The sequence below is a fragment of the Salmo trutta genome, chromosome 14, assembly GCF_901001165.1.
Source record: "Salmo trutta chromosome 14, fSalTru1.1, whole genome shotgun sequence".
NCBI classification, from domain to species: Eukaryota; Metazoa; Chordata; class Actinopteri; order Salmoniformes; family Salmonidae; genus Salmo; species Salmo trutta.
In genome coordinates this window covers 37654682-37681772 of record NC_042970.1, presented here as the reverse complement: position 1 = coordinate 37681772, position 27091 = coordinate 37654682, and the positions used below count along the sequence as shown (strand labels likewise).

General features: G+C 43.6%; 2 protein-coding genes across 2 annotated transcripts in view; one reads left to right on the top strand and one right to left on the bottom strand.

Annotated features, from left to right (window-relative positions):
* Positions 1 to 21283, bottom strand: LOC115147805 (inactive dipeptidyl peptidase 10-like). The gene is made up of 23 exons (XM_029690094.1): positions 21190 to 21283; positions 20135 to 20249; positions 18965 to 19060; positions 8251 to 8345; positions 7488 to 7540; positions 7200 to 7281; positions 6925 to 7042; positions 6275 to 6429; positions 5973 to 6070; positions 5733 to 5856; positions 4697 to 4801; positions 4382 to 4473; positions 4227 to 4274; positions 3910 to 4028; positions 3776 to 3823; positions 3129 to 3227; positions 2970 to 3036; positions 2298 to 2495; positions 1632 to 1686; positions 1382 to 1478; positions 1142 to 1200; positions 740 to 812; positions 1 to 560 (listed from the first exon to the last, which is right to left on the bottom strand). The coding sequence occupies exons 1-23, from the start codon at positions 21226 to 21228 to the stop codon at positions 352 to 354; spliced, it is 2244 nt and encodes a 747-aa protein (XP_029545954.1). The 5' UTR covers positions 21229 to 21283; the 3' UTR covers positions 1 to 351.
* Positions 21284 to 22382: 1099 nt separating this feature from the next.
* Positions 22383 to 27091, top strand: part of syt6b (synaptotagmin VIb) — a 45638-nt gene continuing 40929 nt past the window's right edge. Inside the window, exon 1 of the mRNA XM_029775663.1 lies at positions 22383 to 22527. Within this exon, the coding sequence (XP_029631523.1) occupies positions 22395 to 22527 (133 nt within the window). The 5' untranslated portion in view covers positions 22383 to 22394. The remainder of the gene's footprint in view (positions 22528 to 27091) is intronic.

Genomic DNA, 27091 nt, shown 5'->3' with positions numbered 1-27091 from the left:
TAACTTCAAACTATTTATTACTATCTCAAATGCACTTAGGAAACAAGAACAAATTCTTAAGGATCTTTGCAATAATCAGGTTCTGCAATTTGGGTCATGCTAAATACTAGATGACTAAACTCCAAGGAAGTTTAACTTCCTTCACCATGGAGTTGAGTTTAGTCAGCTATTTAAATACAAAAATGCAAACTCTACTCAACATGAGACATTTCAGAGCATACTTTCCCGTCACACAACATGCCTTTTCACATTTCCCTCATGCAAAATCCTCAAAGTCCTCAAGGTCAAAAGGATGATAGTATGATGTTTTGGTGTTTTGTTGTTGGATGTAAATGTTTGGGAGGGTAGCTCTCAGTCATCCTCTTGTCCATCAGACGTTTGAGGGGGCATAGGAGCCAGACAGTCCTGGAGAAAGTTTGTTAGGGTGCGTCGGAAGTGCTGATCACTGTGGCTCCGTCTCAAAACGTGGCCCTCGTCAGGGTAAATCTGCAGGGAGTAGTTGGCCTTTGCTGACACCAGACGGTCTATGAGCTCGGCAGTGTGCTGGAAGTGGACATGTGCTACAAGAAAAAGGTAAACAGAAAACAGACTGTTTCAAGATGGAAGTGTTACTTCACAAATATGTGCAAGTAGATCCATTCAATATCTCATATGGGGTATGTCTTTATTTTTGTGGGACTTCTGAAAGTGTTACCCTAAATATTAGTTGAATAGTTGAATAGATCATAAAGTTTCTCACCATCTGCGGTTCCATGTAAAAGGAGGAAGTTCTTGTCCCTCAGATTGATCACATCATCCAGCAAAGAGGCAGCCTGAGAAGACATGTTGAACTAAGACCCAGGTTTTTGGAATGCTGACTAGGGGGAATACAGCTACGACCAGAAGTTACTTTTTCATAGCATGTTTGGAGACTTTACGCAGCAGGTTAGGAGAATTAGCTTACAGTTAGGAAAGGGTTAGCAAAAATGCTCTCCTAACCTGCTACGAAAAGTCACTTCTGGTCTTAGCTGTACTCCATCTAGTCACAACCTGTTTTTCGTTCAAAGGAAGACTAAAGGGACAAGTTGAGTGCATGTGAGAGAGACGATGTTACACCATCTTACACTTTACAATCAATTTGAAGAACAAGATCTTGACTTACATTGTAGAAGCTCTCCTCGGTGGCTGGAAGACCCAGGTATCTCTCAGAGAAAGCAGCATCTATTATGACAGTCATTATTGTTTATAAATCGCTAACAAACTCTAAAAGATAAATCAAGTAAGAACCGGGGTAGGTATAGGCTTGAATAATAGTGTAACAAATTGTCAGACACAGTATGTCTAATCACAAGAACAAAGATGAAAAGCAACACAGATTACTCCTAAATGTTGGTGGACGTACTGTAGATTTTGAAGTCTGTGATTGGAGCCATCACTGCAGCACATTTAAATATGTTGGCTGCTGCCATCATCTTCAGTGTCAGAAGTCCACCAAATGCCTGTTGAAAAGATAAAGGGTGGGGTACTCACATCCAGAGGTGACTACATACAGAATACTGTTTGATCTAACATGGATGTTTTAAGCTCTTTTACCATTTTGTCTGGGTCTGCTAGAATCAATGCAGCAATATAGTTGGAAATAGACCCTATACCTTTCCATACAGCGCAATTCTTCTGTTGTCAATGTACGGCAACTCCAACAACCACCTGTAGCAAAGAATGCATTGGGGTCTTTCCACCTCAAAAAGCACAAGAAAGAGGATTTCGACACCCACAATCTCAGATTGTTCTGAAATTGTTTTTGTAGTTAGTGACAGATATGATCAGCAGTCCTGAAACAGTGTAAACTTAAATGACTAAAACCAGATATAAAGTATGTAGAAAAGATAATGAGCTATATATTTTTTCATAAGCTCGTCTTTGAAAACAAACAATCACCAAAATAAACAATAGACAGTCAGGGAGAATCTAAAGTAAAAAAATGTCATGCCCCCATTGATTTTGTTATAATATTTGAATCACTCAGTTAGCATAATAACACGGCATTAGCCATGGAAAAATGTGTAGAATCGCAGGAAATTAGCTTTTAAACTGCACATTTTCACTCAATCCCATGGCAACGTGTAGAAACCCTGAGATTTGTTTTAAAATTACAATCTTTTCTCTCAGCCCCAATGATAAAATGTGTAGAATTGCAGAAAATTTGCTTTGAAACAGTTTTGGATGACATGGAATGACTCATTGCTTAAATACAGTATGACTAAGAAATTATTTAGATGCTGCTGAAATCTATGCTGTACTCATCATTGATTACTCACTCTATTAATCTCAGCAGGTCTTTGACTCTCTGGGAGCTGAGTTTCCTGGGGTCAAGGTTAGGTGACCTCAGGCCGTGTGCCGCCCCACCACTTTTGCCGTCCACCCAGGCCAGAGCTACACTGTGGATACTGGAGAGGACCTGGGGCCAGCCCAGAGAGAAACGGTCTGTGACTGTCTGGGTGTCAGGGGCTCCATCCCTGAGACACACAGACAGAGATGAGAAGAAAGGAAATGGGATCAGGAAGTCAACAAAGTTAGGTGGAGGAGAAGTGAATACACTGAGTGGCGCAGCGGTCTAAGTCACTGCATCTCAGTGCTAGAGGCGTCACTACAGACCCTGGTTCGATTCCAGGCTGCATCACAACCGGTGATTGGGAGTCCCATAGGGCGGCGCACAATTGGCCCAGTGTCGTCTGGGTTTGGCCGCCATTGTAAATAACAATTTGTTCTTAACTGACTTGCCTAGTCAAATAAACGTTAAATAAAAAATGTAGGAGGTTATGGAGCTTTTGTGTTAATAATTATTAATATTTGGAGGACACCTGTCTCAAAAATATTGATTTTATCGTTATGAAATGTTAGCTTGCAAGGTCTTTGTTTCGATGCCCATTTCTTATCTCAGTGCAAAACCGTTTCACATTTTCATGCTTGCTTCTTTTTGCAGATCTTACACGATGATGAGGAGAGGATGCAGGCCTTCTTCATACCCCTGTGGTAGACCCAGCTTTAGATGCATATCTGCAACATGGATACCACAGTTGCTCTCAATTCATGGTAAGTCATAATAAGTTATCTGAGAAAAAGAGTGGTTTTCTCAGTGTTTACTGTACCATAGTGGTCAGCTGTAATGGTTCTGTAGTGTGTGATGGGGAGCCGTTTGCCCTCCAGGGCCTCAGACAGAGGCTTGTTGTCTTCCAGGACCTTGTACCCTAAGAAAACAACACTCAGTTTGCGTCCAAAATGGCACCCTATTCCCCTTACAGTGCATTACTTTTGACCAGGGCCCATAGGACTTTGGTCAAAAGGAATGCAATGCACTATGTCGGGAATAGTGTGCTGTTTGGGACGCATCCTCACCAGTGACTGAATACTGAACATAAAACATCCGGCTGAACTAACAATCATTCAAGTGTTTTAGGGCTACAGCTGCCGACATTGTAAGACATCTACACATATTCGATTGTGCTCAATATCAGCCTCTGCTCAAACAATATATTGTCAAATAGCTAATTCAAGTTGTGAGTTAAGGACAGGACGAAGGTTATAGTCAAACAGTGTTTAATGTAATCAGCTCGAAAACGGCCACAAACACAAATACTCCCCTTAGCCTTTCCCATCCCATTTGTTTAGAAAAAATTTGTAAAGATGGAATGTGGGGCCAAACATACAGGAAGCATTTATACTGTATATACTGTAGCTCAATTATGAAACCCAGTAGATATATTAAGACATTAAAAATAACTTGTGTAGAACTCACTGAAATGTTGTCTGGTGCTGTGGACAGTCACTCTGGGGATGCCAGGGCCTACAACAATGAGACATCAAGATGAAGGACAGAAAAAAGGAAAGAAAGAGAGAAAGAGATAGATAGATGGAGAGAGAGAGATTCACCCAAGCAGTGGAGGATAACGCGAGTGAGGCTGGGGTTGAACTGTGGCTTGTAGAAGCTGCAGGTCTCTGAGAGTGTGCAGGTAAGACAGTGCCTTTGACAAAAACCCCGGAGGTTCACACTGAGAGAGAGGAACAGTGAATAGAAAACATTCAGACTGAACGATGTAAACATTTCTTATGGACCTGAGTTACTCCCGACAAAGGGACTTTGTCGGGCTAGTGCTTAGAGTTTTTGCTGGTCAGGTCACGTGGTCAGGAAAAACATATTGATCTATTTATGGATTATGGTATAATTATAGGACCTTGTGCATATTTACCTGTAAAGGTGTCTGCTTTGTTTGGATGCCTCTGTGCTGATGAAGTATCTGCAAACAGACAGAATCCATATCAGGCTGATGTGCTGTGTTTACATTAATGCCAGCTGCAGTCGCACCAGCAAATGCTAGGGATAAGCAAATCTCTTTACTCCTACATTTTCTCTGTGTCTTCATCCAGGCCACAGAGTGACATCACATCCCAGTGCCCTGATGTCAGGAATCGTGGAGACATGGGGGTAGTCAAAGGCTGCAGGGAGAGAGAAATTGAGTTAGAGAGAGAGAGAGAGAGAGAGACAAGCCAAGGACATAGAGATAGAGACCGTGTAAGAGGGAGGGAGCGAGGGAGTTAAAGGTAGATGAAGGGGTCATTGTGAGAGGCTAGTGAGGAGAAAACCCTAGCCATTCAAAATAGACTGACTTGGGCCAAATAAGATAAAGCAAGGTAGATAAGGCTGAAACGCAACTCTGACCTGAGTAGGGAGGACAGCTATGTGTCGATACTCTCCGTGACCCCCTTGTGCGGCAGGCAGAGTGACATAGAACATGGAGCCATCTCTAGAGAAGAGGGGTGCCTCCTGTTGGCCGGAAAGAGTAATTTCCACAGTTGTTAGTCATCATACAGTATCTAGGGCAGAGATGGACAACTCCAGTCCTCGGGGGTCAGAGTGGTGTCACACTTTTTCCCCATCCTGAGCAAACACAGCGGATTCAACTAATTGCATTCTAAACTGAAGATCATGATTAGTTGATTATTGGAGTCAGGTGTGTTAGCTGGGGCTCGGGCAAAAGTGTGACACTAATCAGGCCCCCGAGGACGGGAGTTGCCCATCCTTCATCTAGGGCCTAGTAGAGGTTTTCCTGTCAATGTGACCTGACCAGACCTGAAGGCCACGTGGTCAGAAGAGAAACTGTGGGCCCAAATCATCTCGACTCATTCCCATTACTTAACACTACTAATTTTAGTATTCCATTTCTCTCCCTCCAAGTCCCACTGAAATCCATTTATCTTGTATTCATGTCTTCCTCGTCTTAATTTATATTGTCTTCATGCAACCACATGAATTTAATTGAATCGAATCACTTAATGATTAGAATACGCAATTCCTCCCCTCAGGGTTCTTACTTGTCCAGGAAACTGAAACCAGGTTCGCTACATATAATAACGGTCTTGAAAACTGTAATGAAACACAGCAAGTTTTCCCATTTCTTATACATTTTCTGTGAACAGATTCAGCCTTTTGGTTGATCTTGGTTAAAGTGATTAGTAGGCAGAATTTACCTGTGGTTGCCCTAGCCAGACATCCATGGTCATTTTGCGTTTCTGTGAGGGTTGTAACAGAAAAAAGGCATTACATTGCATCTTAATTAAAAATATAGAAGGAATCTCTTATTTATTCACTCATACATATCATTGACAACCAATCAGCATCCACATGAATCACATGGATCACATCCAGCCGCTAGAAATGATGGATCTACTCCCTATACAACTGATCAGTGTATCACCTGTGAGCAGACTCCAGTGGTGGCCTCGCACACAGAGAGAACAGACTGGTTCTGGACCCGGTTCAACCAACGCACAACCAGCCTGGTCCCACTGGTCCACTTCACCATGGAGATGTAATGACCTCTGGACACAGGCAGGCAGACAGAAAGACAAGGGAGAAACACCGAGATTTAGGTCTGAAAAAACGATTTACATATGGAGAGAATAAATACACTGATTTAAATGTGTACCTACAGTACCTGTTTTTGAGTGAGACTGGAGCAGTCATCCTCAGAATGTGAGCAGGGCTGAAGACGTTCACCACGTAAAGAGTAACTGCCGGGATATTATCTCCTGCCTGGAAGGGAAGGATGCACATCAACACATTCTGCATAGATACCATTGTTCAAAGACATTCTGTATTGAACACAATTCATCTTATTGTAGCCTCTGCCAAGAGGGTTTATGGCAGAGGAGATGACCTTGGAATTTATCTTAAGTTAAGGTGTATAAAAGTAGTCTTTATTGACATTATTATTATTATTGTTATTATACATTTCACCTTAGGGTATGAATAGTAGGCTCCTGTGGGGTATGGCCCTCCAGTGAAACGAGGGATCTCCACATTGGGTGTGTGTGTGTTGTTGATGGACAGGTACGCCAGCCGTACCCCGTCTCCAGACCACCAGTAGGCAGGATACGTCTGGAGGATCTCTTCTGGAAACACATGACATGACAGTCAACATGCAGTAGCAGGTGTAAATGGACCCATCTACTGTATATAGTACACAGACTCTAGCTCACAAATTCTTAATATAGATTGATAAGAATGTAATGTTTCTACATGAACTTCATTTGTGATGTCAGGCACATTCAAGTACATTACATTCATATATATTGCATATTATAGATCTATTATCATTTATGAGGTAAAGTGTAGTATATGACAAAATATATATAAGTGATGTCTATGGTGTTTTTCTGTCAGGTGGACACTAACAGAAAAGCACAAACGAGGCAGGCTAAAAACTACATGGCGACGATCAGTGGCGGCTGAGCTGGATGAGCTGGGTCTCTCATGGGACAGGGCGCAAGCTGTGGCCAAAGACAGACTCCAGTGGCAGAAGATTGTTGCAGCCTTATGTCCTACCTGGGAAGAAGAGGACTAAGTAAGTAAGTAGGATTTTACTATACAGAGGCAGTCTCTCTCACCCTCATATGTCCAGTCTGACAGCCCGTTGATAACAGACCCACTGCCTGTAGTGCTGAGACGTACAGGACCACTGTACACACCGGGCTGGTAGTAGAGGTTATTCTGAAAGATGTAGATCTGCCAAAATAACAGAGTGCCTATGTAACTCAATGAAAATATAACACACACAAATTAACATACAGTGTATGAACATAATGGGCCAAAAAAAGAGCATCTCTCGGGACGTATTTGGGCTGTGGGCCGCATGTTGTGCACTCCTGCCTTAGGGCCTCACCAAATGATTTCCATGGGGACCCCATGCGGCATATTGAAGAGCAGATGGCTTCACTCCGTGTGGGTTTAGCTCAAGAAAGTCCCTGCGAGAAACAAACACAGAAATGCATGAGAATATACACACAAACACATGCATACACAACAACTTTATTTTAAATTCATGGTATTGGCTGAAGTAAACTGTTAAATTACCAGATGACCTGTTATGCATCATATTACATTTGGATGTGTTGGTTTGGATTGATTGCACAATATAGGAATACATTATCATGCTATCAATAATACTTACCCTGTACCCACACTGTAAATTACATAGGAGGCTGAAAATGATTTTGAGAACACCTATCAAGGGCAGAGGAGAGGAATATAATCAAATCAACAGTAAAGGACTTGCCTAAAATGAATACACAGTCCAAATATTTTCCAATAATAGTTTCCATGGATACATAGCTGCTGGTGCTGCCACATATTTTATATTCTTTGCATTGAGGCGTTTCCAAGTCTTTAAGAACAATAAATGCCCATCCCAAAAGAGAAACTGTGCCAGATTCTGAATTGATTAAAACAAGCCCTTTGGGAGCATAACAGTGTTCCGATTTGTTTGTTTTCGCTCAATAATCTTAGCTTAGTCCCATCTTAATTAAAATATCCTGTTAAAAGATGAAGACATTGCTTAGAGCAGAATTAAATCAGTCTATTTAAACGGGGGGGAGGTATAGATACAAATCAGCAGTAAGTTGCCAGTTTTGTCTTGAAATATTCCTCAATAGATACACTGACTGTTAAACATTACCTACCAGATGCAAGTTGTACGCCAGCAGAATATACTTCTGGTCTGGTGACACTTGAAACTTTGTGTCATTCAGATTCTTGTAAAACAGAAACAAATATATCAAAATGCAAATAAAAACTGCAGTGGGAGGAGTGATTATTTCTCAAATACAAGTTGACACCTGTGGGAGACTGGGAGGATGGAAATGTATGCTGAAGATCCATCAGTCTGTCAATCAACCACCTTGGAGCAGAGTTTTGTTTGTTGCGTCTGTACTCACTAGGATGCTTCCGCCCAGCAGAGAGATGGTGAGGTTCTCACTCAGGCTGTGTTTCAGGATGTGCCCTTCCCTGGTGCGAAAGGCCACCTCATCATCTACAGAGAGGAGTTAGAGTAGAAGCCATGCAATGGTGAGACTGGCAAATAGACAGATGACAGAGTTGTTGTTGAAACACGAAGGACTCGTTTCCCAGACCCAGATTAAGCCTAGTTGTGGACAAAAAACCCCACTTTGGATTGAGATTTTCCATTGAGAATGATGTTTAATCCGGAAACCGTCCTGATTCTCCTAAAGTAAAGACAGTGTCTGCTAAACGAATAAACTGCAAAGTGTAATGTAATATAAAGGCCATTGGATTTATGTCAAATATACATGTATTGTACATGTACTGTATGTGACATACATATGTGTATTTTGTTAATAGGTTTCTTAATTCAATGAGCAACCTTTCATCAATGCCTCAGATGGTTATGTTAGGGATTGGAAACTGTTCTAATAGAGCCTAATAATAAAGCCTTCTTACGTACGCCTTTCCTACGCACTTCTCAGTTGTTGGTATTCAAACACCTTATGAAGGTGTGTAACATGCTTTGCAGGAGGGGTTCCCTAGCGCACATTTAATAAATGTAATTCAACCGCTGAAAACCATCCCACTTGCTGGCCAACAGATTTTCTCATGGAGTTTTCATTCAATAGGGTTTTCAGTATATTTATCTTAAGCCATCCCTATAAATGCAGTGTATGTTTTAGTTCGAATTCTGTCGACAGACTCAGTAGACTACATCGAGAGAATGGGTTCAGAATATTAGGGATAAATGAAAGAAAGCCATCTAAATATCTGCATATCTGTCTTTGTTTCAGCACCAATTGGTAGATTTGAAAATACTCTGATCTTGTAGATTATTTAAAAAAAACAGGTTTGGAGAGCCTTTACGCATGAAAGAAAATGGTGGTTTCATTCAGTCTGATTGCCACATTCTTCCATTGTAATGTTGGAAGATTAGTGTACATAGGATTAAAGTAGGGAGAATACTGTACAATAGTAGGCTATATCCTTGTCTATTGCATGTACTAACCATTAAACTGTGTGATGACACAGCCAAGTATTGCGCCATGCGTCTGGTTGAAACTGTTATGGCTTGGTCTGCGCTCCACTCCATAATGGATGCCCTCAATCTCACACAAATTTTTAAGGAACCCACCAGGTACAACCCTAAATCCGTAAACATGGGCACCCTCATAGATATTATCCTGACCAACTTGCCCTCCAAATACATCTCTGCTGTCTTCAACCAGGATCTCAGCGATCACTGCCTCATTGCCTGCAACCGCTATGGGTCCGCGGTCAAACGACCACCCTTCATCACTGTCAAACGCTCCCTAAAACACTTCTGCGAGCAGGCCTTTCTAATCGACCTGGCCCGAGTATCCTGGAAGGATATTGACCTCATCCCGTCAGTAGAGGATGCCTGGTCGTTCTTTAAAAGGGCTTTCCTCACAATCTTAAATAAGCATGCCCCTTTCAAAAAAATGTAGAACTAAGAACAGACATAGCCCTTGGTTCACTACAGACCTGACTGCCCTCGACCAGCACAAAAACATCCTGTGGTGGACTGCACTAGCATCTAATAGTCCCTGCAGTATGCAACTCTTCAGGGAAGTCAGGAACCAATACACGCAGTCAGGTAGGAAAGCTAAGGCTAGCCTTTCCAAACAGAAATTTGCATCCTGTAGCTCTAACTCCAGAAAGTTTTGGGACACTGTAAAGTCCATGGAGAATAAGAGCACCTCCTCCCAGCTGCCCACTGCACTGAGGCTATGAAACACTGTTACCACCGATAAATCCACGATAATCGAGAATTTCAATAAGCATTTCTCTACGGCTGGCCCTGCTTTCCTCCTGGCCAACCCAACAGCTCCACACCCCGCGCAGCTACTTGCCCAAGCCTCCCCAGCTTCTCCTTCACTAAAATCCAGATAGCAGATGTTCTAAAAGAGCTGCAAAACCTGGACCCGTACAAATCAGCTGGGATAGAAAATCTGGATCCTCTCTTTCTAAAATTATCCGCCGCCATCGTTGCAACCTCTATTACCAGTCTGTTCAACCTCTCTTTCGTATTGTTCGAGATCCCTAAAGATTGGAAAGCTGCCGCGGTGATTCCCCTTCTTCAAAGGGGGTGACACTCTAGACCCAAACTGTTATAGACCTATATTCATCCTGCCCTGCCTTTCTAAAGTCTTCGAAAGCCAAGTTAACAAACAGATCACTGACCATTTTGAATCCCACCGTACCTTCTCTGCTGTGCAATCCAGTTTCCGAGCTGGTCACGGGTGCACCTCAGCCACGCTCAAGGTACTAAACGATATCATAACCACCATCGATAAAAGACAGTACTGTGCAGCCATCTTCATCGACCTGGCCAAGGCTTTCGACTCTGTCAATCACCATATTCTTATCGGCAGACTCAACAGCCTTGGTTTCTCAAATGACTGCCTCGCCTCGTTCACCAACTACTTCTCAGATAGAATTCAGTGTGTCAAATCGGAGGGCCCGTTGTCCGGACCTCTGGCAGTCTCAATGGGGGTACCACAGGGTTCAATTCTCGGGCTGACTCTTTTATCTGTATGTATCAACGCTGTCGCTCTTGCTGCGGGTGATTCCCTGATCCACCTCCAAAATTAAATCTAGAATCGGCTTCCTTTTTCGCAACAAAGCCTACTTCACTCACACTGCCAAACATACCCTCGTAAAAGTGACTATCCTACCGATCCTCGACTTCGGCGATGTCATTTACAAAATAGCCTCCAACACTCTACTCAGCAAACTGGATGCAGTCTATCACAGTACCATCCGTTTTGTCACCAAAGCTCCACCACTGCGACCTGTATGCTCTCGTTGGCTGGCCCTCGCTACATATTCGTCACCAGACCCACTGGGTCCAGGTCATCTATAAGTCTTTGCTAGGTAAAGCTCCGCCTTATCTCAGCTCACTGGTCACCATAACAACACCCACCCGTAGCACACGCTCCAGCAGGTATATTTCACAGGTCATCCCCAAAGCCAACACCTCATTTGGCCGCCTTTCCTTCCAGTTCTCTGCTGCCAATGACTGGAATGAATGGCAAGAATCGCTGAAGTTGGAGACTTATATCTCCCTCACTAACCTTAAGCATCAGCTATCTGAGCAGCTTACCGATAGCTGCAGCTGTACACAGCCCATCTGTAAATAGCCCATCCAATCTACCTACCTCATCCCCATATTGTTTTTTACTTTTTTGCTCTTTTGCACACCAGTATTTCTACTTGTACATCATCATCTGCACATCTATCACTCCAGTGTTAATTTGCTAAATTGTAATTACTTCGCTTCTATGGCCTATTTATTGCCTTACCTCCTCATGCCATTTGCACACACTGTATATAGACTTTTTTCTATTGTGTTATTGACTGTATGTTTGTTTATTCCATTTGTAACTCTGTGTTGTTGTTTGTGTTGCACTGCTTTCCTTTATCTTGGCCAGGTTGCAGTTGTAAATGAGAACTTGTTCTCAACTGGCCTCCTGGTTAAATAAAGGTGAAATAAAAATAAAAATGATTTAATTAGACTGCATGTCTTTTGTTTATATTGTCAACTGTTACTAATGATCGTCAGCAACAACCACACGGCTTTGACGGTGTTTTCAGAAGAACCACATGAAGATAAACAAAATGATAGAAATAGGAGACAAAGAAAGTTTGTGTCACACCCTGATATGTTTCACCTGTCTTTGTGCTTGTCTCCACCCCCCTCCAGGTGTCGCCCATCTTCCTCATTGTCCCCAGTGTATTTATACCTGTGTTCTCTGTTTGTCTGTTTCCAGTTCGTCTTGTCAGGTCTTACCAGCGTGTTTTCCCATCTCCCTGCTTTCTCAAGTTCTGTTTCCTAGTTCCCCCGGTTCTGACCATTCTGCCTGCCCTGACCCCGAGCCTGTCTGCCGTTCTGTACTTGTCTGACTCTGACCTGTTTACGAACCTCTGCCTGTCCTGACCCTGAGCCTGCCTGCTGTTCGGTACCTTATTGACTCTGCCCTGGATTACATACCTCTGCCTGCCTTTGATCTGTCTCTTGCCTGCCCCCTGTTTGGGTCAATAAACATATGTGACTCTAGCTGTCTGCATCTGGGTCTTATCCTGAGTTCTGATAGTTTGGGATATGTGAGAGTGCCCATCCCTCCAAGTTAAAAGGCAGTACAATTTAAATTCTGCATAATGGCACAGCATTTCATAAACATTACTGTGGGAAAGTTGATATGTTGATATGCTTCAATTTGCTGCCATATGACTGGTTTCACATTTGTCTCCAGCGATTATAAGGTAAAATATATCCAAAACAAGTGTAATTTATATTTCCAATTCCCTTATCCAAATGGATTACTCATTTACATAGCTCTTATCAATCACTCTTATAGAGTTGTAAATTACAGTGCATAGAGAATGGTGTCATTTCAGAAAAAAATTAAGTAGATGCTTTTTCTATTTGGAACTGGTGGTGAAATTATAAGGGAATTAAGTCAAGGTCAGAATACAGGTATCTGTAGACACCTCCACCACACCTTTATTTATTCGATCTCTACCCAAAACTAATAACAGGTGAATAGCACACAATTCTCATGCTTAAGTTCAAGTTCGGAATATGCATATAGAGAAAAGTGCATAAAAAGAGTATTATGTTCCATTTGAGGGCGCTTAACTAGGGTCAGAATTGGGCCATTATTGAACAGGTAGTAAGGGGTCCTTGAGGCAGAAGTATAGTCAGTCCCTTGGGGGGAGTTATTTGATTCTCTAAAGTGCAGCTAAGATGCAGAACAGTCAACATCAACATGTATTAATTACAAGAGTACATTCCATAAAACATATACTGAGCTTCTCTCACATTGTAACGTTGTCCCCTACAACAAACCTGAAGACAGTTTCATGATTTGTGTTGACTTGATGAGCTGTGCTGTGCTCTGCATGTCAACAGCAGCATGAAGTGTCCCAATTGGTACCCTATGCCCTACATACTGCACTACTTTTGACCAGAGCCATATTGTAGGGCAGCCCCGAAGTGACTCTTTACACTGTATGCAAGGATTTCCTTTGTGTTGTCTTAGGAATGCTGCATTATCTCTCCAACCCCCGTTTTGTCACACCTCTGAGTAACAGAGATTCAGTTGTCTTTACATCCTGTATGTCTGATATCTGATTGGGCGTTAACTCAACAGCAATGCTATTAGTCAATAACTCAGATGTTGAATGCATACAACTCTTATAAAAGGGTCTTAGATTCATTGTCTCTTTCTCTTCTTTGTCCCGGACCTGCGCTGGTGAGATAAGGGCTCCCGAGTGGCGCAGCGGTCTAAGGCACTGCATCTCAGTGCAAGAGGATGCATTGAGATGAGAATAATGGCGCCAGAGAGGATGGCTGCCGTTGTATTGGCTCTTAACCAACCATTCTATTTTGTTTGTTTTTTCGCATTGTTTGTAACTTATTTTGTACATAATGTTGCTGCTACCGTCTTTTATGACTGAAAAGAGCTTCTGGACACTAGAACAGCGATTACTCACCTTGAATTGGACTAATAATTTTTCTTTAATGAGTCGGACGAGAGGGATTTACTCCAGACACCCGAACAGGCCCTCATCCCCGTCATTCGCAGGAGAAAGAGACAAAGATTTTGCAGAAGGAGATCGGGGTGCCTTGTGAGGATCAGGCAATAAGTGGCTAATCTGTCTTTGTCATCCGTACTATTAGCCAATGTACAATCGCTGGAAAATAAATGTGACAAACTAAAAGCATGTATATCCTACCAACGGGACATTAAAAACTGTAATATCTTATGTTTCACAAAGTCGTGGCTGAACGATGACATGAATAACATACAGCTGGCAGGTTATACACTGTATCGGAAGGATCGAACAGCAGCCTCTGGTAAGACAAGGGGTGACGTTCTATGTATATTTGTAAACAACAGCTGGTGCACGATATCTATGGAAGTCCTGAGGTTTTGCTCGCCTGAGGTAGAGTATCTCATGATAAGCTGTAGACCACACTACCTACCAAGAGAGTTTTCATCTGTATTTTTCGTAGCTGTCTACATACCACCACAGACCGATGCTGGCACTAAGACCGCACTCAATGAGCTGTATACCGCCATAAACAAACAGGAAACGCTCATCCAGAGGCGGCACTCCTAGTGACCGGGGACTTTAATGCAGGGAAACTTAAATCCGTTTTACCTCATTTCTATCAGCATGTTAAATGTGCAACCAGAGGGAAAGAACTCTATACCACCATTACTCCACACACAGAGACGCGTACAAAGCTCTCCCTCGCCCTCCATTTGGCAAATCTGGCCATAACTCTGTCCTCCCGATTCCTGCTTACAAGCAAAAATTTAAGCAGGAAACAGCAGTGACTCGATCAATGAAAAAGTGGTCAGATGAAGCAGATGCTAAGCTACAGGACTGTTTTGCTAGCAGACTGGAATATATTCCGGGATTCTTCCGATGCCATTGAGGAGTACACCACATCAGTCACTGGCTTCATCAATAAGTGCATCTATGACGTCGTCCCCACAGTGACTGTACGTACATACCCCAACCAGAAGCCATGGATTACAGGCAACATCTGCATTGAGCTAAAGGGTAGAGCTGCCGCTTTCAAGGAGCGGGACTCTAACCCGGGAGCTTATAACAAATCCCGCTATGCCCTCCGATGAACCATCAAACAGGCAAAGCGTCAACACAGGACTAAGATCGAATCGTACTACACCGGCTCTGATGCTCGTCGGTTGTGGCAGGGCTTGCAAACTGTTACAGACTACAAAGGGAAGCACAGCCGAGAGCTGCCCAGTGACACGAGCCTACCAGATGCGCTAAATTACTTCTATGATCGTTTTGAGGCAAGTAACACTGAAACATGATTGAGAGTATCAGCGGTTCCAGGCGACCGTGTGTTCACACTCTCCGCAACCGATGTAAGTAAGACCTTTAAACAGGTCAACATTCACAAGGCCTCAGGGCCAGACGGATTACCAGGACGTGTACTGCGAGTACACGCTGACCAACTGGCAAGTGTCTTCACTGACATTTTCAACCTCTCCCTGTCTGAGTCTCTAATACCAACATGTTTCAAGCACACCACCATAGTCCCTGTGCCCAAGAACACTAAGGTAACTTGCCTAAATGACTACCAACGCGTAGCACTCACGTCTGTAGCCATGAAGTGCTTTGAAAGGCTGATCATGGCTCACATCAACACCATTATCCCAGAAACCCGAGACCCACTGTCACGTCCTGACCCTAGTAAGATGTCATTTTCTATAGTAGAGTAGGTCAGGGCGTGACGGGGTGTTTTGGGTTGTTCTATGTTTTCTATTTCTATGTTTAAGTTCGAGTTTTTCTATTTCTATGTTGGGATTGTTTGGGTTGATCTCTAATTGGAGGCAGCTGATCCTCGTTGCCTCTGATTAGAGATCATATTTAAGTAGGGGTTTTTCTTCCTGGGTTTTGTGGGTAGTTGTTTTCTGTTTAGTGTATGTCACCTGACGGAACTGTTTTCGGTTGATTTGTTTAAATATATTCATTAAAAGTAAATATGAGCACTTCACACGCCGCACCTTGGTCTCCTTTATACGACCCGCATTACAGAACTATCCACCATGATTGGATCAAGCAGCGTGCCCGGGCAGAAATGGACAACTGGTCACAGTGGATTGAGAGGAGAGACTGGACTTGGGGCCAGGTAATCGAGTGATATCGGAGCCTACCTGGGAAGAACGAGAGGCAGCCCCCAAACATTTTTTTTGGGGGGCACACGGGTAGTTTGGCTGGGCCAGGACTGGGACCTGAGCCAATTCCCCGTGCTTTTTGTGGTAAGCATGTGCCTGCCTCTCGCACTCTCTCTCCAGTGCGCCTCCATAGCACAGTACGTCCTGTGCCTGCTCCTCGCGCTCTCCCTCCAGTGTGCATCCATAACCCAGTACAAAGCCTCCAGTGATAATCGATGGTCCGACGCCTGTAGAGATGATCCATGGCACTAAGCCTCTAGTGATGATCCAGCCCGGAGCCTGTAGGGATATTCCATGGCACGAAGCCTGAAGAGGTAATCCATGGCCCGGAACCTGTAGAGATAATCCATGGTAAGAAGCCTCCAGTGATGATCCTTGGTGTGGAACCACTAGAGATGATCCATGGCATGGAGCCAGCAGCAACGGTCACTAGTCCGGAACCTATTATGACGCCTCCCAGTCCGGAGCCTCCGGCTACGATTTTCCGCCTGGAGGCTCCAATGACACTGCTCACTTCAGAGCCTCCAGCGACGCTCTTCAGTCCGGTGCCTCCAGCGACGCTCTTTAGTCCGGAGCCTCCAGCGACGCTCCCCAGTCTGGAGCCTCCAGCGACGCTCCCCAGTCCAGAGCCTCCAGCGACGCTCCCCAGTCCGGAGCCTCCAGCGACGCTCCCCAGTCCGGAGCCTCCAGCTACGCTCCCCAGTCTGGAGCCTCCAGCTACGCTCCCCAGTCCGGAGCCTCCAGCTGCGCTTCGCAGCCCGGAGCCTCCAGCTGCGCTCCGCAGCCCGGAATCTTCTGCGGCGGTCTGCAGCCCGGAGTCTTCAGCGGCGGTCTGCAGCCCGGAGTCTTCAGCGGCGGTCTTCGGCGGCGGTCTTCAGCGGCAGTCTTCGGCGGCAGTCTTCGGCGGCAGTCTTCAGCGGCGGCCTGCAGCCCAGAGTCTCCAGCGGCGGCCTGCAGCCCAGAGTCTCCAGCGGCGGCCTGCAGCCCTGTCTCCTAGAGATGAACGTACTTTGGTGCGAAAAATGCAAATCAATCCCAGAACAACAGCAAAGGACCTTGTGAAGATGCTGGAGGAAACACATACAAAATTATCTAAATCCACAGTAAAACGAGTCCTATATCGACATAACCTGAAAGGCCGCTCAACAAGGAAGAAGTCACTGCTCCAAAACCGGCATAAAAAAGCCAGACAATGGTTTGCAACTGCACATGGGGACAAAGATTGTACTTTTTGGAGAAATGTCCTCTGGTCTCATGAAACAAAATAGAATGGTTTGGCCATAATGACCATCGTTATGTTTGGAGGAAAAATGGGAGGCTTGCAAGCCGAAGAACACAATCCCAACCGCGAAGCTCGGGGGTGGCAGCATCATGTTATGGGGATGCTTTGCTGTAGGAGGGACTGGTGCACTTCACAAAATAGATGGTATGAGAGAGGAAAATTATGTGGATATATTGTAGCAACATCTCAAGACAGGAAGTTAAAGCTTGGTCGCAAATGGGTCTTCCAAATGGACAACGACCCCAAGCATACTTACAGAGTTGTGGCAAAATGGCTTAAGGACAACGAAGTCAAGGTGTTGGAGTGGCCATCACAAACCCCTGACCTCAATCCCATAGAAAATTTGTGGTCAGAATTGAATAAGTGTGTGCGAGCAAGGAGGCCTACAAACCTGACTCAGTTACACCAGCTCTGTCAGGAGGAATGGGCCAAAATTCACCCAACTAATTGTGGGAAGCTTGTGGAAGGCTACCCGAAACCTTTGACCCAAGTTAAACAATTTAAAGACAATGCTACCAAATACTAATTGAGTGTATGTAAACTTCCGACTTCAACTGTATATGAGAATGCTCTTCATTGACTACAGCTCAATGTTCAACACCGCTGTGCCCTCAAAGCTCCTCACTAAGCTAAGGAGCCTGGGACTAAACACCTAACTCTGCAACTGGATCCTGATCTTTCTGACGGGCCACCCCCAGGTGGTAAGGGTAGGTAACAACACATCCGCCATGCTGATCCTCAACACGTGGGGGCCCTCAGGGGTGCATGCTCAGTCCCCTCATGTACTTCCTGTTCACTCATGACTGCACGGCCAGGCACAACACCAACACCATCATTAAGTTTTCAGATAACACAACAGTGGTAGGCCTGATCACCGATAAAGATGAGACAGCCTATAAGGAGGAGGTCAGAGACCTGACCGTGTGGTGCAAGGACAACAACTTCTCCCTCAATGTGATCAAGACAAAGGAGATGATTGTGGACTACAGGAAAATAAGAAGAATTTGTTCTTAACTGACTTGCCTAGTTAAATAAAAAAAACACTCTCTCTGTCTCTCTCTCTCGCTCTCTCTCTCTCTCTTTCTCTCTCCCTCTCTGATCATGTCTAGGATACTGCCTTGTAATACTTTTTCGTGCTTTGTAAATTAAGCTTATGCCTTGTATGTGAATCCATCCATTTTACAATGTTAATAAAATACACTTGGATTTAGAATTCCATTCATAGAACTTTCTTGACCTTCCAATTCCTGTAACTCAACTGTAGGCTCTTGCATATTGATAAATCGTCATTATGGAGTCAGGTAAACATTTTAATAGGCTAATTGCATAGTCTTATTATGGGTTGCATGTGAGGTACAGTATATATGATGTGATATGATCAATATTTACCTCACTACAATATCGGCCCTGGTCAAAAGTAGTACACTATATAGGTAATAGGGTGCCATTTGAGATGCAGGCAGAATGCTCTGTAAATCATGTCAAGTTACAGTGAAGCCACAGGGTGTACAGTATGCTATACAAGGTGGGCAGCCTGTCAAAAAGTATATCAATCATTTAAGGCTTGACATGCATGTTTTGTAAATGAAATCTGTGCCATGGAAGCCTGCCTCTCCTCACCGTTGAGCCAGGTCACATGGGAGTCATGAACTTTGAAATCGTCTTTGTCCAGGTCCTCCAGAGTAAGACGGGAGCGCTGGAGAAGAAGAGAATCATCTGCAACAAAGATGAAGACAGAGAGGGATGAGTAGCAGGAAGAAAGGGCCAAATGGAGGAAATGGTACAAATGACCATAGTACTACAGTATACCACTCTGATATGGAAGCAGATTCATGCCAAAATGAATACAAATAAAACATTGCATGAACCTGCTTCCATACTGCATAATGCATGCCAAATGTATTGCTCCATTTTAACAATCAGTCCCAATATTTCATGGACGATTTTTGCGTGCTAAAAATCGTCTGGATGCATCTATTTTTGCTAAATCCGTGGCTACCCTCCATTATTCTGTGCTATGGGTGAAGGCTGACTTAGAGCGGTGTTTGTAAGACCAAAGAGGATACCGAAATCGGTTGTTCTCATGAAAACATCTTTAGAGTCCGAACAGTTTGATCTACAGACGATTATGACCCATTAATGGAAACGCTTAGACTCTCACTAACACACACGTTTTATCGCTTTTACTCTACGATGTGCAAAGGACTTTTTCTACATTGAATATGTGTGATCATTCCAGATGTTTTCAGATGTTTTCCTGAGCTTTCTTATAGCTCCCAGACAGACTTCAAACACTGACAGACAGATCACAGAGATGAGTTTAAGACAATGGGTGATTTTTTAGTGGATATACATATATATATATATGTATATAATTTCATCCATTTTCACCCAGGAAATTGCGTATTTAATACTGTAATAGACTCATATAGTTGCCCTCACAAACTCGAAATTGAACACAAATTGAACAAGACTTAAAATATTAATTTCCCATTGAGCCAACATTTCCTGTAATTACATTATTCTTATAAAAACCTTTTTTTAAATCAGGTTTTTGTTTGGTGGATCTCATTTTTGTAGTGGCAAAAGTAATAGTTTTTCATTCTACTGGTTGTCTTGAAAAGCAAATAGTAAAGCATTTCAATGTAAGGCTTGCCAAGCAGACAAAACCCGACTGATTTGGCTTGGGACTGACAGTATTAAGGAGTAGGCCTATGCTAGTTGGGAGTATTGGGAGACCCAGAGACTGTAGTCTCGTCTGCCTTTGAGCCTAGCTTGTTTTCCTCTTACCAGGAGTGAGCATGATGACAGACAGGATGACCAGTGATATGACCATCAGGATCACCATCAAAGCTATCCCAATGCCTCTCCAGTTACGTGGAGGACCATGGTAAGCCACACCATTCTGATGGAGAAAACACACACACCGGTATGCACATGCACACGCACACACAAACACACACAATACAGTTGTTAGGTTATAACTTCAGACGTAGGTAGGTTGAGTTACAAAGTGAAGAAGAGAGGGAGTTGGTTTCATTGTGTCATTAGCACCATAGACGACAAAAGAAGTCATCAAGAACTTGAACAAATCAGTGACACTTCATTAAGTATGTAAAGTATGTAAAAATGTAATCACTGTTGACTATTGCATCCATGTCAATTAATGTGATTCAAACGCTTCACTGGATAACCCTGACACCCTGCATAATAATCTCAGAATTCTGCCTTGTATAATAACAGTCAGAGTAGATAAGGAAGGACTGACATAGCCTATCAGATCCCATTGTGAAGATTTAAGCTACAGTCATTCTCGCTAATTAAAACACAGCAATACGCTACAGAGATGGAGGAGGCGAGATTTAAAGAGGAGAACAACATTAATGATTACTAAAATGAGCAAAAAAACGAACAAATAAGACAGTTTGCGACTTTCTCTTGAAAGAAAACTATTTTCTGCAGCGTGTAGTAGTCAAGAGTTGCTAAGAAAAACATGTAAGAAGATTTTTTTGTATGCCAGAAATGCAAAAGTTGGCCAACAAGTAAAGGTCAACAGCACAACAGTATCTATGAGGGCAAGTAAAGGTCAACAGCACATAGATACTTCAATTCATTATGGTTGCCTATAGATCTATGCACGCTGCCCTTTGGAGACACATTCAAGCGGAAATGTGACTTTAACCCGAGAAACATAAGGCATGACACTCATAACAGACTTTAGAACTTCTAAAGAAATCAGTTTCCCTGTATGACTTTTCAACAAGGGATGCTCCCTATGTACAGTATTTCATTAACAATACTATTGAATAGAAGAATGAAAGCACATATATGTAAAGTGACTTTACCATGTCAGAGGGCATGTTTTGCTGAGTGCTGGCGATCATCTTTGCGGAAGTTGCCGATAAATCAATATATTCCTAATCTGGACTCCGATTTTTGTAATCCTGGCTCAGATAAGGAATACTGTAAATCTGACCTCTGTGACTGGAGCATCTCATCTCTCTTTCTCTCTCTATTTCTCCTTCTAGACACTCTCTTGCTCTCTTTCTCTCTCTCTCTCTTTGCTTTCACTTTGTATCATGTCAATTGCATGGTGCAGTATTAGTGGGTTAGCAGCTGTATTTGATATCATTATCTGTTTTTGAAATAAATGGATTAGCTAATAAAGCAGCACAAACTTAATTAATTTGTTAATTTATTGCATGTGTATACATTTTTTTGGCATTTTCATATTATTTTTTTCTCACACTGAAATACTTTTCACCTTATCACCATTAACACCTTATTTGGAATAACAGAACTAATTTGCATGCACGTCACACCTGAATGATTAGAAATGCAGCAGACATGTAAAGTAGGAACAGTATTTGAGTTCAATTGATGAAATGCAGTAAATCCCATCCCTATTTACAGTAACATGACAGTAATATGTACAGTCTTCTACATACTGCACATTTATGTACCCATGAGCACAAGATAAATACACGCACAGTCTGTGGAAAGACCTCTAGAGACAAAAAGAGGAGGAGAGCTAGAGCGATCGCTCCTTTATATTCATACTGTATCCTACCACATGCTATGAGAGAGAGAGAGAGAGAGGAGAGAGAGAGAGAGAGAGAGAGAGAGAGAGAGAGAGAGAGAGAGAGAGAGAGAGCACATGTGAGGGTCAGCCCTCTCTCTTTCTCTTCCTTTCTCAGCATGCATTTTTATATGATGCAATACTCCTGCTCTGGGAATACCTGGGGGGTCCCACTGCTTCATTAAGACCCCTCCCACACACTCTCTTTTACGCACACACAGACACACACAAAGACACACATACTGACACTGACTGGCTGTACATCCAGGAGCCTGAGAGGCAAAGAGAGAGCAAGAATAAGAGGAGAGCGGGAAGTTGCATCTATTTTTCATGCAGCACCATCACCATCCCTCTTCTGCCTTAGCTTTTCCCCCACTTTACTTCTCAAGTCCTGGATGAGAGCTAAAGACTGTGTAGGACTCAGGCTCACAGAGGAGAATGAGTTCTGCGGAGGAGAGAGAGGACCATGATATGTACTGTGAGAAGGCGGTGGCCCTCATCATTGACCTCTGTCTGGACGACAGCCCACTGTTACAGCCCAACACCTGCCAGGACTTCATCACACTGCTAGCCACCAACCAGAGCCCAAACTCTGCAGGGTCAGGTATGCTCAACAGCCCAACAAACAGCCTCCCTCCCTCCGGCCATGACTTTTTGTGTTGTGTTGTGTTGTGTTGTGTTGTGTTGTGTTGTGTTGTGTTGTGAGTGACTGTGTTAAACATGGCCACTGCTATGTTTGTGTGTTGTGACTCATATGATGTGTTGAACATACTAACTGCTATGTTTTGGTTAGTGGTCCAGTGCAGGTCATTTATCATTCCTTTCCGACAGGATATTCACCTGGGGGATACTCAGAGGTTGGCTTGGTTGGCTAATTGAGCTAAGGTACTTTGTTCGACTTAATTACTTCTATCTGCAATATGGCAGGAAAGTGAAGTTCAATCTGTCAGTTGTGAGGGTGATTTGTTTAAAGAAAATGCACAGTTGTTGAAATCGAAAAGATATGTTCCTTGAAAGATAGTCTATAATCCTGGAATTGAAAATAAAAAAATTGAAATCTTTTTTGACAGATAATGTATTCCCCCAGGGAAATAGATGACATGAAATTGAATTGTAGATGATGAAATATGTTTTTTCTATCATATAGTTTACTATGGGCTCCATGTCATACTGTTCCTTGATGGCAGATTAACTTTTGATGACCCCTGTAACCCTTTCCTCTAGTCTGAATGGAAAAGTGGGCATCTCAGAATCAGATATGATGGAATAGCCGGAGAAATCTCTCTGCCGGTTTGCAATGCTGGAGTCTCTTGTGATTTATAAGTTAAGACGGAGTCATGTTGATGAGAGCATGCCATACAGCAAGACTCAGAATCTGATTGTCACTGCGAATTTAGTCACCGGCGAAATCACACGAACCACTCAGTGCCAACAGCGTCCAGCACCGAACCATAGGGGTCACCAAATGCCACCACATGTTACTAGTAAACAAACAGGAATCACTCTTGTCAGACAAGGATTCCAAACCTGTTTTTCTCTATCAAATGTTCCTGTGTGTGTTTCTCAGACATGCGGGGGAGGTCATCTGGAAATCCTCTCTGTGCCATAATTATATCCTGTATCCTTGTATCATAAAATAGGATGTTTCCCTGAACTAAGCTTAGGGTCACTTTCTCCCTACAACACCCTTATCCTATTCAACTCCAGGAAGCCTTTTATGACATGGGGAAACTGACTGACTAGCATTACACCATTAGTCATCATGGGGGGTTGCCTTGCCTTGCTTTTCCCTTTACACAATATTGGTGTAAATGTATATATTCACATTGGTGTCCAGTTCCAAATGATGCCACAAACGTACAGACATTCTCACTCTCTTTGCTCTCTCTGTCAGCTGTGGGCTCCGCAGTGCTGCTCTGTCTTAACCATGGGGTTTATGGGCAGGTAACTGAAGTGGCATTAGCTCACGCTGATAGTGCTCCAATTAAAGAGCTGTGCTGTGTCTGTGAAAGTGAGCGCCCGCAGCTCAGCCAGGAAGAGACCAGGGTGCACCAGTCCACAGGTAGTAATACCACATGAATAGAAGACTGCCGCTGCGTCCCCAAATGCCCCCGCGTCCCCAAATGCCCCCGCAGAATGCTGTACACCGGCTGCCAAAATCCAAAGGTTACAGATTTGGAGTGGCAGTTGGGGATATCAGAGTAGAATGTAGATGAGTTTCTCGAAACCAAACTGGCTGCTTCAGTTTGTTCTGCTCCCCCCCCCCACACACACACACACTCTGTTAGCATCTGGGAGGAGAGTCTACTTGGTAGTAGTAGGTTACCAAAAACTATTCAGCAATTTTATTTGACAATGGGGGAAAGTAGTATTCGTATACTGGTATTAGTATAGGTAGTGTAGTACAAGTAGTGCAATGAAGCAGACTAGCTCTGTACAATGTCACATCTAAAAGAAAGATGGCTGTTGTCCATGTGCTTGTTCATTTTCTATTTCTGCTGTGCGCCACATGCATGTTGAATGAGCAGAAGCTGTGAGGATTACAGAAATTCTGTCATGGCGTTGTCTGTCTACTCTCACCCAAAGGTCATCCAAAGGTCACCATGATAACCCAGGCTCTCTCTCTCTCTCTCTCTCTCTCTCTCTCTTTCTCTCTCTCTCTCTCTCTCTCTCTCTCTCTCTCTCTCTCTCTCTCTCTCTCTCTCTCTCTCTCTCTGTCCAGTTTGATCAAATCCAATTCCCGCTAAAGCACGTCTTCTCAATAATTCAGATTGTTCAATAATGTAATAACTAATTAATGGTAATATGCTTTCCGGTATCTTATGAGGATCTGTATTATGTTCTATTGCATTAGCTGTTATAGCAGTGAAATTAGGTCATGGTGTTATCCAGCGTTAGGAGCATTAGTTCAATCACTTCCTGTCTCTGAGGAGGGATAACCAAGAGCGGAGACCGAGGGCAATGGAGGAGAAAAGAGGCCTGGGTTTATATGAAAACTGTTATGGATGACGAGAAGGAACTAAATACAAATCCTACAGAAGGTAGGAGGAGGGATAAACAGCCGCCCTCTTATCGGAACATCTCTGCACCGCCACCTCTTTTCTTTAGTTTTCCCATTTTGGTTGTAAAACGCGTCTGGAAACAGAAGATATTACTGATGACTGGAGTCTTATGTTTCACATCTAGAGGAGTAGCTGCAGAGCTGTGCAGTGTGCTCCCTACCACTGCTACTGCTGCTGCAATATGTTACCATGAATAAATAAAGCAGCTGGGCTGAGAGTATGATAGCAGAGAAAATAGCATTCATACAGCGTGTACAGGTCGTGGGAGAGTGTTGTGGAGTAGTCTAGTCTCTGTAATGCATGGGGGATTATTAAAGCGAAGTTAGGCAGCATGCCTATTGAGCCACATATAAATAATTCAGCTGACTGAGGCTCTGCTTGCAAGCCATGTCAATGGCATGGGTTGTTTGGCTCACACCTGCTTTGGTACCCTAAGCCGATAGTTAGCTACTTTTTTATTCCAGGTATGGATTTTAGAGGGGCTTTGGTTGAGGTGACACAAAAGCCCAGTGGGTAAAAGCCCACTTACAGAATGTGATTTTTTAAAAGCCTGTAGACTAAAGGATTGTGTGGAGTGTCAGTATAAATGCTTTACTGTTAATGCTGAATTATAGCTGAGCACTGGGAGAAATGAGCTGGCAGCCAAGTGGATTGTTGTTTTGCTACCTAAAATGCTAGGCTTTGATATCATACCTTGTGTTGTGAATGTGATGATCAAGGCAAATGCTGAATGCTTACAGGAAGGGATAGGGATGTGTAATGACTTTATTGAGGAAAAATTGATTTACTATGCCTGTGATATGTGGTTGTCCCACTTAGCTATCATAAGATGAAGGCACTAACTCTCTCTGGCTAAGAGCATCTGCTAAATTACTAAAATTAAAAATCAAAAATGTAATGCTTACAGGGAAAGGGATGGGGATGTGTAATGCTGACAGAGAAAGGGATGGGGATGTGTAATGCTTACAGGAAGGGATGTGTAATGCTCAGAGGAAGGGATGGGGATGTGTAATGCTCAGAGGAAGGGATGGGGATGTGTAATGCTCAGAGGAAGGGATGTGGATGTGTAATGCTCAGAGGAAGGGATGGGGATGTGTAATGCTCAGAGGAAGGGATGGGGATGTGTAATGCTCAGAGGAAGGGATGGGGATGTGTAATGCTCAGAGGAAGGGATGGGGATGTGTAATGCTCAGAGGAAGGGATGGGGATGTGTAATGCTCAGAGGAAGGAGGGATGGGGATGTGTAATGCTCAGAGGAAGGGATGGGGATGTGTAATGCTCAGAGGAAGGGATGGGGATGTGTAATGCTCAGAGGAAGGGATGTGGATGTGTAATGCTCAGAGGAAGGGATGGGGATGTGTAATGCTCAGAGGAAGGGATGGGGATGTGTAATGCTCAGAGGAAGGGATGAGGATGTGTAATGCTCAGAGGAAGGGATGGGGATGTGTAATGCTCAGAGGAAGGGATGGGGATGTGTAATGCTCAGAGGAAGGGATGGGGATGTGTAATGCTCAGAGGAAGGGATGGGGATGTGTAATGCTTACAGGAAGGGATGTGTAATGCTGACAGGAAGGGATGGGGATGTGTAATGCTCAGAGAAAGGAATGGGGATGTGTAATGCTCAGAGGAAGGGATGGGGATGTGTAATGCTCAGAGGAAGGGATGGGGATGTGTAATGCTCAGAGGAAGGGATGGGGATGTGTAATGCTCAGAGGAAGGAATGGGGATGTGTAATGCTCAGAGGAAGGGATGGGGATGTGTAATGCTCAGAGGAAGGGATGGGGATGTGTAATGCTCAGAGGAAGGAATGGGGATGTGTAATGCTCAGAGGAAGGAATGGGGATGTGTAATGCTCAGAGGAAGGGATGGGGATGTGTAATGCTTACTTTAGCATCAAGATGAGGACTGTCATATGAGTATATCAGATATCAGATATGCCTATGCTTAGATACCCACACTGGCCAGGGAGTTCTGTGTCATTGTGAGTGCATTATGTCTCACAAACAGATCTGTAATGAGAATGAGACAACAGTGCTCAGTATTCACCGGCGAGACCTTTAAAGTACCTTAGCACTGATGACCGCATATTTTTTTTTACCTCGCTCC

Bases quoted from the DNA above. Each gene is read 5' to 3' on its own strand.
- LOC115147805 (XM_029690094.1), bottom strand. From the start codon at position 21,228: ATGATCGCCAGCACTCAGCAAAACATGCCCTCTGACATG. The intron at 3,037-3,128 runs GTACAGTAAACA...TCCATGTTGCAG, and splicing joins CATTACAGCTGACCACTATG to ATATGCATCTAAAGCTGGGT. The intron at 561-739 runs GTGAGAAACTTT...TTTTTCTTGTAG, and splicing joins TTTACATGGAACCGCAGATG to CACATGTCCACTTCCAGCAC.